The sequence below is a fragment of the Hemicordylus capensis genome, chromosome 12 (genome assembly GCF_027244095.1).
Source record: "Hemicordylus capensis ecotype Gifberg chromosome 12, rHemCap1.1.pri, whole genome shotgun sequence".
NCBI classification, from domain to species: domain Eukaryota; kingdom Metazoa; phylum Chordata; class Lepidosauria; order Squamata; family Cordylidae; genus Hemicordylus; species Hemicordylus capensis.
In genome coordinates this window covers 11,459,551-11,475,468 of record NC_069668.1, presented here as the reverse complement: position 1 = coordinate 11,475,468, position 15,918 = coordinate 11,459,551, and the positions used below count along the sequence as shown (strand labels likewise).

The following is a 15,918-nucleotide window of genomic DNA, read 5'->3' as shown; positions in this document are numbered from 1 at the left end:
GTGGCTCAGGGTGAGCCCATTAAGAATCGAGCCCAGACTTAGAAGGATCTGGGCTCAGTCTCCAGTAAGTTGGGCGAAGGGGAGAACCTTCCCGTGGGCGGTTCCAGCTTCCTCCTCTTCCTCCCAGCCGCCTTGAGGAGGTTCCGTCTCATCCAGGCTGGAGTGGCAGATGGTCGTGTATTTGGCAGCCGGAAGCAGCCCTTCCCGGGCCTGAGTGGGGGCAGGCTGTGGGGGCCTTCAGCAGTGGAGCAGACTGACGTGGGTGTGTCTCTTGGCAGATTTGACAGCGAGCTCTCTCAAGCCCACGAGGAGGCCCAGCGCGAGAAGCTCCAGCGGGAGAAGCTGGGCCGGGAGAAGGATATGCTCATCGCGGAAGTCTTCAGCCTGAAGCAGCAGCTGGAGGTGGGTAATCCAGCCACTTCTGAGCCTCACAAATAGGCCAGTCTGGTTGCTGGCGCCCTCAGCGTGGCGGCACACACGGCTCACGGAACTGCCTGGGGAGGGGCCTTGGTTCTCCCTTTCTGCCCCACTCTCCCAAAGACCGTGGTCCCTGCAACGGGGATTTCCAGATGTTGTTGATGACAGCAACTCCCAGCATCCCCCGCTGCAGTGGCCTTTGGCTGGGTGTGATGGGAGTTGTCGTCAACAACATCAAGTCAGGGAGGAGGTCTGGCCTCTCAGTAGCGAGCCTGGATTATCCCCTTTGCTAAGCAGAGCCCGGTGTGCATTGGGGTGAGTGTCCACGTGTGAGGGCAGTAAGATGTTCCCCTTGCGGGATGGGGCTGTAGCTCAGTGTGGGGGAGCATCTGTCGCCCATACAGAAGGGCCCGAGTTCCCTCCCTGGCAGCATCTGGGAAAGACCCCTGCCTGAATCCCTAGAGGGGCCCTGCCAGTCAGTGTCGACCCTACTGAGCTGGATGAGTGGAAGGCCTGACTCAGTGGAAGGCAGCTTCCTTTGTCCCTAGATGTTTAGGAAATGATATAAAATATTCCTTGGGGGATGGAGTCCTCGCACAGTAGCAGAGCACCAGATTTGCATGCAGAAGGTCCAACTCCTGGCAGCAACTCCAGGCAGGGCTGGGAAAGACTCCTGCCTGAAACCCTGGAGTGCTGCTGCTGGTCAGTGTTGTAGACAATCTTGAGCGAGATGGACCCAGATCTGACTCACTAGACAGCAGCTTCCTATGCTCCTGAAATTTGGGGATCTGTGTCATGGGGAGCACTGCTCTGAGAACCTTCCTCGCAGCAGACACCGGTTCTGACTCACGTGAACCAGTCCAGCCTCCAACTCTCTTGACAAACTTGCTCCCTCTTCCTTCCCGCCAGGAGAAAGACTCCAGCATTGTCACCTTCACGCAGAAGGTGGAGTCCCTGGAGGCCGAGCTGCAGGACCTCTCCTCCCAGGAGTCCAAAGACGAGGCTTCCTTGGCCAAAGTCCGGAAGCAGCTGCGGGACCTCGAGGCCAAGGTGAAGGACCAGGAGGAGGAGCTGGACGAGCAGGCGGGGACCATCCAGATGCTGGAGCAGGTATGGCCGGGGCAGGGCGGCCTCCCGGCAAACTCTGGCTCTGCCGGTTCTCTGGGCGTGCCAGTTTCACGGGGGCGGGCGCCTTCCCATGCTGCTTCTCCTCCTCCTCCTCCTGAGGCTCCCGGAGAAGGTGCCTCAGTTCAGCAAGCCAGACGGGAGCAGGCAGCCACTGAGTCTCGGCCCAGCAGCTATGCAGGCTCCCGAAGCAGCGGCGGCCAGGCAAGTAAGTAGTTCCCTTTCAAAGCCCATCGCCCTGGAGGCGCCGCCCTCCCGGCCCTGAGGCGCCACAGCGGCCCCACGCCGGGTCTCTGGCACCAGCCACGCCTGTCTGAAAGCCCCTCCTGGTCTGGCTCAGCAGGAGCAAGTGGGCTGAGCCCCAGCAGGACAGGCTCGATCGATGGGGACTGTGGCTGCCTGCCTGCCTCCCTCTTTGGCAGAGGCCGATGTGTTGGAGGAGGCCCTCTCCTCTGTCGCAGAGATTCCTGGGGTGGTTGACATGACAGCTCCCATCAACCCCAGCCAAAGGCTGATGATGACAGGGTTGATGCCAGGGTGTTGTAAGAAGCAGGAAGTGTAGAACACAGTGGATGTTTGAATTACCTATGTGAAAGGGTTGGTTCTCCTCTCGTTGTCCAGCTGGTTCCCTGGGAGGTTCAAAATTCCATATTGGATGCCTAGATTTAGACTTTGTGTGGCTAGTTAATTAAACATCTTTTACTCCTTATATGTACTACTACTACTTTTGTGTCTTTCTTATGAATGGGGTATTTTGGGGATGGATAAGATCTTGTTTGTAAACACGTATGTTTGTTGGAATCTCAGAGATGTAACATCTTTGTTTGTCAGGGGGAGTGTAACTGGTCCTATCCACCCTCAGCACAGCATCCCTCCAGTGACTGTTGCTGGTGTCTATCTTACGTTTCTCTTTAGAATGTGAGCCCTTTGGGGACAGGGAGCCATCTTATTTGTTTGTTATTTCTCTGTGTAAACTGCCCTGAGCCATTTTTGGAAGGGCGGTATAGAAATCGGAATAATAATAATAATAATAATTTTCTGTTTTTACTTATAATATTAATAAAACCCAACCCTCTGCTCTATGCAGGGATCTGCTAGCGGGGGGTGGGAGAGGGGGAGAGGCAGCCTTGCCTCTCCAGTTGCTGCTGCACTCCAACTCCCATCATTGCCAGCTGCAGTCCGTCACAGCTGAGGTTGATGGGAGTTGTAGTTTAGCCACAGGTGGAGAGGCAAGGCTGCCGGACCCCCACCCTACGGCATCCCCGGCAGTGAAGGAGAGCCCTCTGCTGCAGGAGGTTCGTAAGCCAAAACCTGGACCCATAGTCTTGGGTGAAGCCCCAAAGAGGGATGGCGGTGCTTAGCTCAGCACTGGGAGGTCCAGAAGAGCAGGGAAGGAGGCAGAGAGGCGAGGTGGGAGTTGAGGGCGCGAAGGGAGCCCTCTGCCCCGAAGGAGCGCCTGGGATTGAGACGGGGCAGCCCAGGCGGGGAGCCAGCCGGAGTTGTTGAGGTGCCTTGATGGGGCAGTTCTGATACTATTGTGTGTGATCTCGGGGTGGCCCAAAGGGGTTGGATTCTGGTGCATTCAGTGTGTGAATCGTGCGTGCGTGTGAATGAATGAATGAGAATGTTTGCAGTTCCTAGAGAGCGGGAACTCCACCAAAGAGCCGAACTGCCTTGCCCGCAAAGAGGCTGTGGTCTTGGGCAAATCAGCCCTGCAAGAAGCCGCCCGCAGACGCCCGGCTTCCGCCTGGGCCCAGGTGATTTCCTGTGCTCTTTGCCAGTCAGCAGCAGGGCAATCTTATCGTGGGGGACAGTTTGTGGGGAGGTGGGAGCTGGTGGGGGAAACCCTGGGCCCTCTGCTTTGCGGGACGCACCCCTCCCTCCTCCGTCTCACCGGCCCTCCCCCCCCTCCCCCGGCAGGCCAAACTTCGGCTGGAGATGGAGATGGAGCGGCTGCGGCAGACACATGCCAAGGAGGTCGAGAGCCGGGACGAGGAAGTCGAAGAGATCCGGCAGTCGTGCCAGAAGAAGGTGAGCGGAGCCCTGTGGCACCAGACGTGGGGCTGTGAGCCCCCCAAGTCCTCAGCCTGTCAGTTCCGGCTTGCCAGGATTTGGGGGCAGGGGTGTGGTCGCCGCCAGCGTGTGCGTCCTCATAATTAGCCATGGCAACTGCTTCCCGGAAGCCCCTTCTGTTGGGATCTCCAGGGGAGGGGCCTTTTTTTGGCCCTACCTGTGGATCCCGCAGTGGAGGCCTCCAGGAGTGGCGGCTGCCAGCCTAGGCCTACAATTAGCACCGCCCCGGGGCAGCCACTGGCAGGAAGTGCAGAGGGAAGTGAGTCCTTTTCCTGCTTCGGCTTGCTGGGGCTTCAAGCGTGCTGTTTACATCCTGTTCTCTTGACTTAGATGTGTACGATTGCTGTAAACAGATTATAAGCCAGCCCTGCCTCCTAACAGTACTTAGGATGTATGTAGCACTGTGTGATCTTGGCCATTTTTGTGCCACTCCTGTAAAGTAGGCCAGTCTCAGGATTGCAGCAGCAGGGAGGCGGAGAGGTGAGCCCAAGGCCAGCCGGGGAGTGTGTGGCAGAGGCGAGGTTTCTGTCGGGGACTTCCTGGTCATGACTTGGTCTCTGAGGCACCCGGTGACTTCTCTTCCTCCCGCTCTCCGAAATGAATGACGAGTCAGCACAAAGTGTCTCAGTCGGTCAACGAGTCAGTGCTGAGGAATGTTCAGACCTGGAGGTGGGACAGTGGTTCTCTAAATGAAAACTCCTGATGTCCTTGAGGGAACCCAGAGTGGTCTCTCTAGGAAGGGGGGTCCCGGAGGCCCTGCTTGGGAGGTGGAGCAAGGTTCGTTCTCGTCGCCTGGAGGAAATGCCCTCTTCATAGGCAGCAGCAACTGTGGGATGCACGCACCACAAGGCAGAAAGCACAGAAGAGCCAGAAAGCACCCACCAAAATGCCACAACAAGAGGGAACATGTCTCAAGATGCTTGCAAATGTCTGATACTACCTTTTAAAAAAAACCGGAGGCCTTCTTCAGGGCAATTCTAAAACAGACATTCAACCTTTTATAAAAGGTTTTGTGTGTTTGAAGTAAAAGGGTGGTAATTTGTTTTATGTTTGTTTGTTTTTTAATTGCCCATTTGTTTGAGAATTGCCCCTGAAAAGGACCGTTTTTTCCGAAATGTGTCAGGCTTCCAATAAAATACACTTGTACAAGCATCTTGAAACAAATAATCCACTGTACACAAGGCTGCAACCTTTACTTCAGGGCTGACTAATCTGAGGTCCTCCAGCTGGTGTCGGACTACAACTCCCATTGTCTCCTGCCACAAGCGATTGTGGCAGGGGATGATGGGAGCTGTAGTCCAGCAGCCAAAGAGCCTCAGGTCACCCACCCCCACTTGAGTTTGTCAGAGCCCAACTTAATCCAATGGGGCTGTGACCTCAGGGGACATCTGTACCCTTATGAAGGGCTGTTTCGATTCTGCTGCGTTGCTGTCCTTGGGAGTGAAAATGAGTGGCCGCTCTGGATATTTCCAAGCAAAGACGGTGTTGGTTTGTTGTTCCTTCAATAACTCCAGAAGCTTATGTGTTTAATGTTAATTGATTTAATTTATCGGTTGAAATAAACATGATTAACCAACGAAGCATCCTCTAATCAGTTGACAACTCTGCTATAATGGCTTTATTATTTATCCCGAACAAGTGTTCAGGCCTTCAAAAAAACCAAAACATTTCTGCAGGCTTTGCCCTGCAGACAGACTTTTACTCCCTTGAGCATCTTTTGGGCCAAAGGGCACTGTATGCATTTTTTAAAAAACAGAGAAAATGGGATTAATTAAGAACGGCTGGCAAGTTTTGAGACAGAAAGAGATCTGTAGGGCCTGGAATAGTAGCAGGGAGTTTGTCCCTGGGAGACATGGTGAGGCAGTGAGAAGCAGCTCTGCAGGCGGAGCTGAATTTGAACCCAGGCCTCAGCCCCAGCTCCTGTGCCCCGTACCCCAGTTCAGCCCTGGAACCAGTGTTCCCTCTAAGAGGGATTCCCAGATGTTGTTGACCACAACTCCCAGCATCCCCAATGGAAATGGCTTTTGTCTGGAGATGATGGGAATTGTAGTCAACCACATGTGCGAATCTCTGTCCGAGGGAACGCTGCCTGGAACACGTAGTGTCCTAATGGGGAAGAGAGTGCCTTGGCTCATTGGCAGCGTGTGCATCCTTTTCTCCCTGAGAAACCTCTGGCTCACCCTGGCCCATCTGGGAATGCGGCTCTCGCTCAGTGGCAGAGCACCTGATTTGCATGCAGAAGCTCCCAGGTTCAATCCCTGGCAGCAATTCCCGGTAGGGCTGGGAGAGACTCCTGTCCTCAAACCTTGGAGAGCTGCTGCCAGTCAGGGCTGGACCAAGGGCCGGACTCAGTAGAAGGCAACTTCCTATGTGACTTAGGTAAAGCCAACCCCTATTTTGAGGATGGGGCAGGAACTCAGGGGTCGAGCATCTGCTTTGCATGCAGAAGGTCCCAGCGAGAGACGCTGGGCTGATGGCAGGGGTGTCGCAGCAACGTCTGGGGAGCCCGGGTTGAAAACTGCTGGACTCGGTGGATCTCCGGTCCAGCAAGAGAACTCCCGCAGTTGCCTGTGGCCCAGAGCCCCAGGTTGCTGAGACGGGGACCTCGGGGTGGGTCAGTGCTCCTGAGCACTCTCCCTCTTTCCCGGATCCGGGCGTGAGAAGGCTGATGGGGAGTTCTACAGTGTCTTCCCTTCCTTGTGGGAAGGAGTGATGGGTGTGCATCACAGCAGCCCGGCTGGATCAGGCCCCTCTAGTCCCAGCACCCCCATTCCCCCCAGTGGCCCACCCCCAGAGGCCTCTGGGGTGCCCACAAGCAGCCCCCTCTCCTACTGTGGCTCCCCTGCAGCTGGGATTCGGAGGCCTCCTGCCGCTGAACCGGGATGCCTCTAGCCAGCCAGACGAGTAGCCATTGACAGACCGGTCCTCTGGTGGCGGGGGGGGGGGGGGGACGGGACGGGGACACCTGGGACTAGCTGAGCTTGGCCCCCGCTGCCACTGCCCAAGCCTGGCCTGATCAGCCCCCCTGTGCCCCCCAGTTGAAGCAGATGGAGATGCAGCTGGAGGAAGAGTACGAGGAGAAGCAGAAGGTGCTGCGGGAGAAGAGGGACCTGGAGGGCAAGCTGGCCTCTGTCAGCGACCAGGTACGGGGGCGAGGCGGGAGGAGCGGGCCGGTGGGGGCGGGCTCTGGGTCTCCTGGCGCCCGCCCTCACTCTGGGGCCTCGTCCCCCAGGTCAACCAGAGGGACTTTGAGACGGAGAAGCGGCTGCGGAAGGATCTGAAGCGCACCAAGGCCCTCCTGGCCGACGCCCAGGTCATGCTCGATCACCTGAAGAACAACGCGCCCAGCAAGCGGGAGATCACCCAGCTCAAGAACCAGGTGGGTGGCTGGAGGCGGGTTGCCGCCCGTCCTGCCACGTCCCGCCCGCCTCTGCTGAGCCCCAAGAGCACTGATGACGGCTGCGGGAGGTCTGAGGAGGCCTTGCGTAGCCTGATCTCCGGGGCCCCACTTGGGATTCTGGGCCCCAGAAGGACTCTGGCAGAAGGGAGCAGCTCCAGAGGAGGGGGCAGCCAAGCCCGGTCCTGTGAGGGAAGGTGGAAGGTGCAAGGCTCTGGCTATGCTTTGCCTGGAGAAGGGAACATGGAGGTGAGAGAGGAGAGCCACCTTCCGGGGTCATTCCATCAGTGGGATGGAATGACCAGGAAGCAGATTCAGGCAAGATGTTGGGGGGCATTTCCTGACTGCAAGAGCTGTGGGACAGCCTGCCTCGTGCACGGTGGGTTCTCCAGGGCTTGAGGTCTCCAGACAGGAGCTGTGTCAGGGATGCTGCAGCAGATTCCTGCCCTGAGCCGGGGGCTGGACTAAAAGATCTCCAGGGGTCCCTTCCAGCTCTAAAACGCGACACCTGTGTGAGCGGTGTCAGGCCTGGCCATTCCAAGGGTGTTAGGTCAGCAAGGGGGTTTGCAGCTGCGGGAGGGAAGGCCGGTGCTACTGGGGCCGATGGCATCTGTCCTCATGGTGGGTGTGGGACCTCTCATTGCAGCTGGAGGAGTCGGAGTTCACGTGTGCGGCCGCTGTCAAGGCCCGCAAGTCGATGGAGGTGGAGATTGAGGACCTGCACCTGCAGATTGATGACCTTTCCAAGGCCAAGGGAGCGGTAAGGTGGCTGTGGTGGTTGTGGATTTTAAGCAGTATGTGTGCATTTCTGTGTTCCCTCATTACCTTAACTAAGAAGACGAAGCCAGGGAAGCGGGGCCCATTCAATAGCGTGGAACTGCTTTGAGCATGTGGTCAGGGAGAGTACTCTCTTTCTCGACATCACAGGCACTGGCCAGTCAGTTGCCATGCACTACAGGCTTCTGCTACAGACTTGCAGGGCCAGTTTTCCGAGCTGCGCCACTCCGAGGGAAAAGGCTGTTTGGGCCGAACTCGGTGAGGGCGCGTAGAAACTGGCTCTGCCGCTCTAAAAATGTTATTTCAGCCGTCACCTGAATTCCTCCCAGCACATACTGGAGAGTGGCAGGCAAGTCCTAGCGAGAGCCATGTTTGTGCTTCCCACGTAATTGAGGGCAGAGAGCTGGTGTGTGTGTGTGTGTGTGTGTGTGTGTGTGTTTGTTTTTTGCACTTGCCAGCCCAGCCCAACGAAGGAATGACTTGGAGAGGGTTCTGGACGTGGGGCTTGAAACCCACCTTGCTTCATTTGCAGCTGTGCCTCCCCTCCTAGCTGGTGCCAGAGGAGCAGCTTGCTTCAAGGTAGAGAGACCAGGGGTTCTCAACCTTGGGCCCCCAGCCGCTGTGGGGTGACAGCTCCCATAATCCCTTGCCACAAGAGCCGGACCCCCTGCCACAGAGACAGGGGACGATGGGGGCTGTAGTCCAGCATCTGGGGACAAAAGGGTGAGAAGCCCTGGTCCTATATCTTGAAGCAAGAAACCAGGATGAGCAAAGGGGGGAAATCCATAGTGGTTGCAGGACAGAAACCAGAGGAGCACAATAGAATTGGCGTTTTCTCAGCAAGTTGAGCATATGCTGCTTGCAGAATTTCCATTCCCAGGTCTCCGAATGTGAAAAAGGTAATTCACAGAGCTCAGTTCGTAGGATATAGGAACAATCCAGCCAGCCACTATTACTACCTTCTGCTGCTGCTGCTGCTGCTGCTGCTGCTGCTGCTGCTGCTGCTGCTGAAAGTGGAATTGGGGCAGGGCAGAGGTTCTCAAGCCAGGGTCCCCCAAATGTTGCTAGACTACAACTCCCATCTTCTCCTGCCATGCTGGCCTTTGGCAGGGGACGATGGGCTTTGCAGTCCAACCGCATCCAGGTACCCAACTCCAGAGAGGACAGGAAACACAAAGCCCGTGGAGCGGTGCCTCCCCAGCCTTCTCGGGCGCAGGGCCTTCCGCTTTCCTCTTTTACCCCCCGGGAAGCCCGGAGGCATCAACTTGTCTCTCCGTCTTGTCTCCTTCCCCGCCACCCTCAGCTGGAAGAGCAGCTGAGCCGCTCCCAGCGGGAGAAGAACGAGGTGCAGAGCCGCCTGGAGGAGGACCAAGAGGACCTGAACGAGCTCCTGAAGAAGCACAAGGCCGCCGTCGCCCAGGTGAGACGCCCACCCCAGCCGGAATCCCTCTCCTCTCCTCTCTCCTGAGGCGAAAGGCTGGGCCCTGAGCCCTCTGCTCCTCCCCTGCAGGCCTCCCGGGACTTGGCCCAGATCAACGACCTCCAGTCGCAGCTGGAAGACGCCCACAAGGAGAAGCAGGAGCTGCAGGAGAAGGTACTCCTGGGGAGGAGCTGGCCACCCCGGTGGCGGGCGCGTGGGGCCTGGGTGCCCTTGGCCTCTCCTCTGAGTGGCAGCCTCTCTTTCTCCTCCTCCAGCTCCAGGCCCTGCAGAGCCAGCTGGAGTTCCTGGAGCAGTCCATGGTGGACAAGTCCCTGGTCAGCAGGCAAGAGGCCAAGATCCGCGAGCTTGAGACACGGCTGGAGTTTGAGAGGACCCAAGTGAAGCGCCTTGAGGTAGGCGAGCCTGTGCTGTCTGGGGGGTGGCCGGGCAAGAGACATCCCTGGGCCAGATTACCGCGGGGGGCGGCGGGGTGAAAGGAGGAAGCATGGGAGGAGCTGGAGGAAGGAGCTCCGTGGGAGGAGAGGGTCTGTTTTGGCATACAGTTCCTGGCAGCATCCCCGGGTAGGGCTGGGAGAGACTCCTGCCTGCAGCATTGAAGAAGACGCTGCCGGCCTGTGTAGTCAACCCCGGGCAAGAGAGACTGCAGGGTCAGACTCTGTCTAAGACATCCAACCTTCCTAGAGTGTCAGTGTGTCTGTGGCTGGCAGGAGGAAGACCAGAGACAGACCGGAGGGTGTCTGGATGGATTCGAGGAACGGAAGATTGCCCCCTCCCGCTGCCAGTTCCCACCCCAGCCCTGCGTTAGCCCAACTCAGCCCAGCAACACCCCCCCCCCGCCACCTTCCCAGCCCAGCCTCTCTCAGCCACACCTGCTCCATGCCCTGCTTTATATTCTAGCGCCGCAGCTCCTTTTTCCGCCAAGGGAGCAGAGAAGCTTTAGAGCTCCATCTTAATATTTCCGTACCATTATTCGCTCTCCCCCGCCCTCCAACCCCTACCCCGCCAGCCCCATAAATATGCAGGGGACAGCACTCAGCTGCCGCGAAAGGATGGAATCTATTTTTCTCCCTACATTACATGCTGTAATTACTCCACACAAAGTTAAATCTATTTTTCCAATTCACCAAAGCGCCCCCCCAAGCCCGATTATGCTGCCCACGCCTGGGGGGGGGAAGGTTCCTCTCTCTCAAAGGCGGAACTTGGCAGCCGCTCCCCCCCCGCCCTTCCCTCCGCCTCACTCCAGTCCCCCCCCCTCATGTAAATTCATAGCGCGGGGTTCGTTTGTTCCATTAGCACTCGGCAGGGAGCGATTGGGCCAAGGCTCCTTCCTGCGCCCCGGCCTCCATAATTGCTGCTGTCTGCTGCCATTATGTGCCAAAGATGAATATGGATGCGCTATCCCTTGGGCGCTGCTGCTGCCGCTGCCGCCACCACCTCCTCTTCACCTGCCACGTTTGGGGAGCGGGGAGGGCCTGAACCCCTTGTCAAGGATGGGGAGGGCAGAGGGACCTAGGACGCGGCCACATACTGAGTCAGGCCCTTGGGCCTCCAAGCTCAGGATGGACTGCACGGACTGGCAGCGGCTCTCCGAGGCTGCAGGCAGGAGTCTTCCCCAGGCCTGCTTGGAGGAGCTGCCAGGGATTGAACCGGGTTCCTTCTGCATGCAGAGCAGTGACTTGTAAGACTCCGGAAGGTCTGAGGCGGACCAGCCGATATGTCTTGGTTACCGTGGTGGCTCGTGTCTTGCTGTAGTTGCCGGCAGGTCTCCCATCCGTGCCCACGAAGCTCCGGGCTTGCCTCTTCAACCTGAGCCACCCGCTGCCTGCCTAAAGACCGGCTTGTCTCCTCTGCCGCACCCACTTGCCCTCTCGGCGCTCGCTTCTCCTCCAGACCATCTGCTCATGGGGTGAAGGATAACCCCCAGTCATCTTCCCTGTAACCCAGATTCCCAGAGGCTGCTGACTCCAGCTCCCACCATCCCCAGTGGTCTCTGGCTGGGGGTGATGGGCCTTGTAGTCTACAGCTCCTGGAAATCCCTGTGGCAGCAAACACGGACCACCAGCTGCAGAAGCCCACTGCCACCCACGGGCCCCAGCTCTCTCCCTCTGCGGGGATCCCTCTTCCCCACATTCCCCAGGCGGCTGACTTGACCCCCTTCTGTTCTCCCCCTCCCTGGGCGGAGGGACGCTGCTGTTGGCGCTGGCTTTTGTGCTCTTTGGGAACAGAGTTGGCCTGGCGTAGGCTGGCTCTCCTCTGTGCCTTCCTGGACCTTCACCCACTCTTCCAAACCCTGGCATGTGGGTCGGGGGCGGCCCTAGACGTTGCAGCCTTGCCCCACACCCCTAGTGGGGGCCAGCCCCCTTTCATAACCAGCCCCTGCAAGCTCTCAAAGGGGCACAGGGGTGGGGAGGGGGGCAGGTGGCCAGCAGCCTCCTCTTCTCTCTTGGTGCTTCTCGCACGCTCACCAGGGTCCGATCAGTCCCCCAGTCCTGCTCCGATGGAAGCAGGCGGGCATCTCTCCTGCCTGCTGGCACCTCAGTAATATGCCCCACCTTGTCTCTAATTCGCGGGCCGCCCGAGGCAAAGAATTTATGGAGCCAGGTGTTGGCGATCCAGCGCGATTCTACGCAGGGACTTAAGAGACCGCCTCTGCCCCATGAACCCCACCGCCTATTCAGATCCCCAAGGGAGGTCTGGTTGCGGTTGCCACCAACTCAGATGGCGACTCAAAACCAGGCCTTTTCTGGGATTTTGGGGACACCCTTCCTAACAAAATTAGAGCCTTCCTTTCTCTGGACATGACCTGAAAACAAAATTAGAGCCTCCCTTTCTCTGGACATGACCTGAAAACAAAATTAGAGCCTCCCTTTCTCTGGACATGACCTGTTTAATCAGGCTTTTCATTTATAGTTTTAAGATTCTTTCGAGTTTTTCCTCTGTATTTTAAGCTGGTTATCAGTTGTGTTCAGGTTTGAATTGTTGTGTCTTAGACTGCACACTGCCCAGAGATTTGCATAGAGGGCAGCATAGACATGTGCCTGAAATGAAATGAAATGAAATGTGATCCCTTCCTCAACCTTTGCCTGCTGGGGTGGGAAATGGGGGGTGGGTGCAAGCCCCCCAGTGGGTGAGGGCTCCCTGCATCTCTCCCCACTCTGCAGAGCCTGGCCACCCGGCTGAAGGAGAACATGGAGAAGCTGACGGAAGAGCGGGACCAGCGCACGGCTGCCGAGAACCGGGAGAAAGAACAGAACAAGCGCTTCCAGCGGCAGCTGCGGGACACCAAGGAGGAGATGGCTGAGGTGGCCAAGAAGGAGGCCGAGGCCAGCCGCAAGAAACACGAACTGGTGAGGAGGAGGTTGCTAAAAGGGAGGCTTTTGCTGGGTGAGATCTCCAGGGCTTTGGAGCAGGGTGCTCTCAATATGCAGATGGCACCCAAATCTATTTCTCCATGACCGTCATCCTCGGGGAATGGCATAGCTCCGCTGAATGCCTGCCTTCAGGCAGTAATGAGGTGGATGAGGGATAATAAACTGAAACTGAATCTAAATGAGATGGAGGGACTAATGGTGAGGGTTCATAATTTGAGGGATGTGATAGAATGTCCTGCTCTGGGCAGTGGGGAGAGCTGGTCTTGTGGTAGTAATTTTGACTTGTCCACTTTGCTAAGCAGAGTCCACTCTGGTTTGTATTTGAATGGGAGACTGCATGTACAAGATATTCCCCTTAGGGGATGGGACCACTCTGGTAAGAGCACCTGCCTGTTTGCATGCAAAAGGTTCCAGGTTCCCTCCCTGGCAGCATCTCCAGGATAGGGCTGAGAGAGATTCCTTCCTGCAGCCTTGGAGAAAGCCGCTGCCAGTCTGGGTAGACAATACTGAGCTACTCTGTATATGGCAGCTTCTTATGTTCCTGTGGGGTTGTATTCCTCCTAAAGGAACACGTCCGTAGCATAGGAGTTGTCCTCACAATGGTGGCCAGGAGCACTTCCTCTCAACTTGGGTTGATACCACGGCAGTGTCCATTCCTTGAAGTTAAGGAACTCAAAACTGTGGTGCACTCACTGGCAACTTCTCAGCTTGACGACTGCAATGCACTGTACGTGAGGCTGCCTCTGTATGTCGTTGGGAAACTTCAGTCAGGTCTCCGTGCCTCAGCCAGTTTGGTCCTTGGGGTTGCTCGGAGAGACCATATCATGCCTGCTTTACAACGGCTGCACTGGACAAGGTGCTGGCCATTACCTTTAAAGCCCTAAACGGCTTAGGACCGACCGGGTTACTTGGGAGGGCGCTGCCTTCAGTATGATCCCCACCGCACTTCAAGGTCATCAGGCGAGGTCTGTCTCGGGCTGCTGCCAGCTTGCCCGGCAGCAACTCGGAATCAGGCCTTCTCTGTAGCCGCTCCTGGGCTCTAGGATGCGCTCCCTGTGGATATTCGAGTTTGAGCAGCTTTTCAAAGAGCCCTTAAAACATCTCATTTTAGCTTGCCCTTTAGTGAGTACTGGACTGATTTTAAACGGGTTTAAATTTTGTTTCAATGAGGGGTTTGTTTGTTTTTTGGTTCTTATCTGTTTTTATATTTGTGAACCGCCTAGAGCCACCTGGGTGAGGCAGTATAAAAAGTCTAATAATAATAATAATAAAATCACCATCAACCAATTACAAAAAACAACTTTACTGGGAACAGCCTATATTCTGTGACGATATCTATAATAATAGCAGCAACAATAATGATAATAAAATTCAGCCATCCCAGGTCCTTGGGAAAGACTTGATGTCTGGATAAAACAAACCAGTCAGTTACACCTGTCTGACTGTGTAAACAACAACAACAACAAATTAATAAAGGGAAGGGGTATCTACCGTCACTTCCTTCTAGAATGGAGTTGATTCCTGGTAGTTGGGGTGGTTGAGCGGACAAAACGATACAAAAACCGTAACCTAAAAGAAACGACTGTAGGTAGGGCATATGGTCAGTTGGGGGAATCGCAAGGTGGGTCGCAGTCAGTGGGTCAGCAGGGCACCAAGAGTCTCTGGTCTGTATGGATCTGTGGACGGGAACGGCTCCACCGGGCCACCACGGTGGGTGGAGGGGCAGCCACAATGGCGGCCTCAATGTCCTTCCCTCCCGCCTCTAGGAGATGGATCTAGAGAGCTTGGAAGCTGCCAACCAGAGCTTGCAGGCGGACCTGAAGCTGGCCTTCAAGCGGATCGGAGACCTGCAGGCGGCCATTGAGGACGAGATGGAAAGTGATGACAATGAAGAGCTCATCAACAGGTGGGTGGAGTTTTGGGGTGGGGGCGAGACATCCCCCAAGCCCTGGAGAGCGAGCGACTGGGTGTGCCCTGCGAAGGGAGTCCTCTCTTGTTTGTCAGACACCCATTCCCATTGTCTGACTAGCCTGAAGGGGCACTGAGCTCGGGCGGCCAAAGATGAGGCATTTGGAGGCCCTCTTTCCAAACGGTGGCCAACCGAATGCCCCCGGGAAACTCGCTGGCAAGGCTTGAAGGCAATAGACATCCTGTGGTCTTTGGCCCAGACATCTGGTCCTCCGAGGTAGACTGCCTCTGAACGCAGAGGTTCCATTTAGCCCTTGTGGAGAACAGCCTTGGACAAGCCCCTCTTCCCAGCATTTGTCCAATCTGCTTTTTGAAGCCCTCGGAGCTAGTGGCCTTGGCTCCCTCCTGCACCTTTGAGTCTAGGGCAGTGGGGCAGGAGCCCCTGCTCTCCATGCTGAGGGCCCCACGTCCAATCCCAGGCAGCATCCCCAGATAGGGCTGGGAAGAGGCGCCTGCCTGGAGAGCCCCTGCCAGTCAGTGTGGCCAATACTGAGCTAGATGGCCCAAGGGGCTGACTCAGTCGGAGGCAGCTTCCGACATTCCTGCGTTATAGAGTCTCCTTGTACCCCTCCCTCCCTCCCTTTCTCCCTCCCCCCAACTTGTGCTTTCTGTTGCCCCTGCCTCCCACCGCCATGGATTTGGGTTATCTTCTTCCTCCTTGTTCCTCTGTGTTTTATTTTGCTTCTTTCCCCCCACCTCCCCCATTCCCCCCAGTTTGCAGGACATGGTGACAAAGTACCAGAAGCGCAGGAATAAGCTGTGAGGATGAGTTGCTGTGCCCGGTTCCCAGTAACCCCTTGGCTCGCCCTAACCTCAAGCATGCTATGGAGGGTGGGGGGGTGCCACTATGCCCCCCCACCCCGATGCAGTTGCATGCCCCTCATGCATGTGCCTTAAAACTCTAACAGGCATTTAGCTCCCGGTAGCTCCCCTGCCCCCCGGCACAACTCCTGGGGTGTGGACGGGGTGTGTGTGCATAGAGTGTGGGGCTGGGGCCTTGCTTGGTTTCTGAGCCTGGGATGGGGTTGGGGGCCAGCAAGGAATAAAGGGTGCTGGTGTGGGGCGGGGGAGAGGGCCCAGTTCCCGTTGCTGCAGCCTGCCTCATGGCAGATCTACAGTCGGCATTCCTTGTGGCCGAACTTCTTCCCCAAAGGCTTCTCAGCAGCAGCCTCTTGGAAGCAGTTGCCAGGATGCAGCTCCTAAACATGGCTTTGGTTGCTTTGCGTAATTGTGTGGACGCAGCACCGTGGCAGTATGTCTCGGGCAGGCGGTCTTAAACCCCCCCCTTTTTTTTTTGCACCTACGGACCCCCACCCCGGATTCTCGAGTATTACCCCTGGACCCTCCAC

At 56.7% G+C, this 15,918-nt stretch overlaps 1 protein-coding gene across 18 annotated transcripts in view; it reads left to right on the top strand.

The window, feature by feature from the left end:
• MYO18A (myosin XVIIIA) overlaps positions 1-15,918 on the top strand; it is a 100,982-nt gene that overhangs the window by 71,390 nt on the left and 13,674 nt on the right. For 15 of the 18 annotated variants that reach the window (XM_053274620.1, XM_053274617.1, XM_053274610.1 and 12 more), the window contains 12 exons: positions 279-402; positions 1,327-1,527; positions 3,463-3,573; positions 6,654-6,758; positions 6,848-6,994; positions 7,659-7,772; positions 9,093-9,209; positions 9,300-9,383; positions 9,485-9,622; positions 12,392-12,577; positions 14,368-14,507; positions 15,284-15,328. In XM_053274620.1, the coding sequence (XP_053130595.1) occupies positions 279-402; positions 1,327-1,527; positions 3,463-3,573; positions 6,654-6,758; positions 6,848-6,994; positions 7,659-7,772; positions 9,093-9,209; positions 9,300-9,383; positions 9,485-9,622; positions 12,392-12,577; positions 14,368-14,507; positions 15,284-15,328 (1,512 nt within the window). The remainder of the gene's footprint in view (positions 1-278; positions 403-1,326; positions 1,528-3,462; positions 3,574-6,653; positions 6,759-6,847; positions 6,995-7,658; positions 7,773-9,092; positions 9,210-9,299; positions 9,384-9,484; positions 9,623-12,391; positions 12,578-14,367; positions 14,508-15,283; positions 15,329-15,918) is intronic. The other 3 variants (XM_053274621.1, XM_053274618.1, XM_053274607.1) reach the window with 1 other exon arrangement.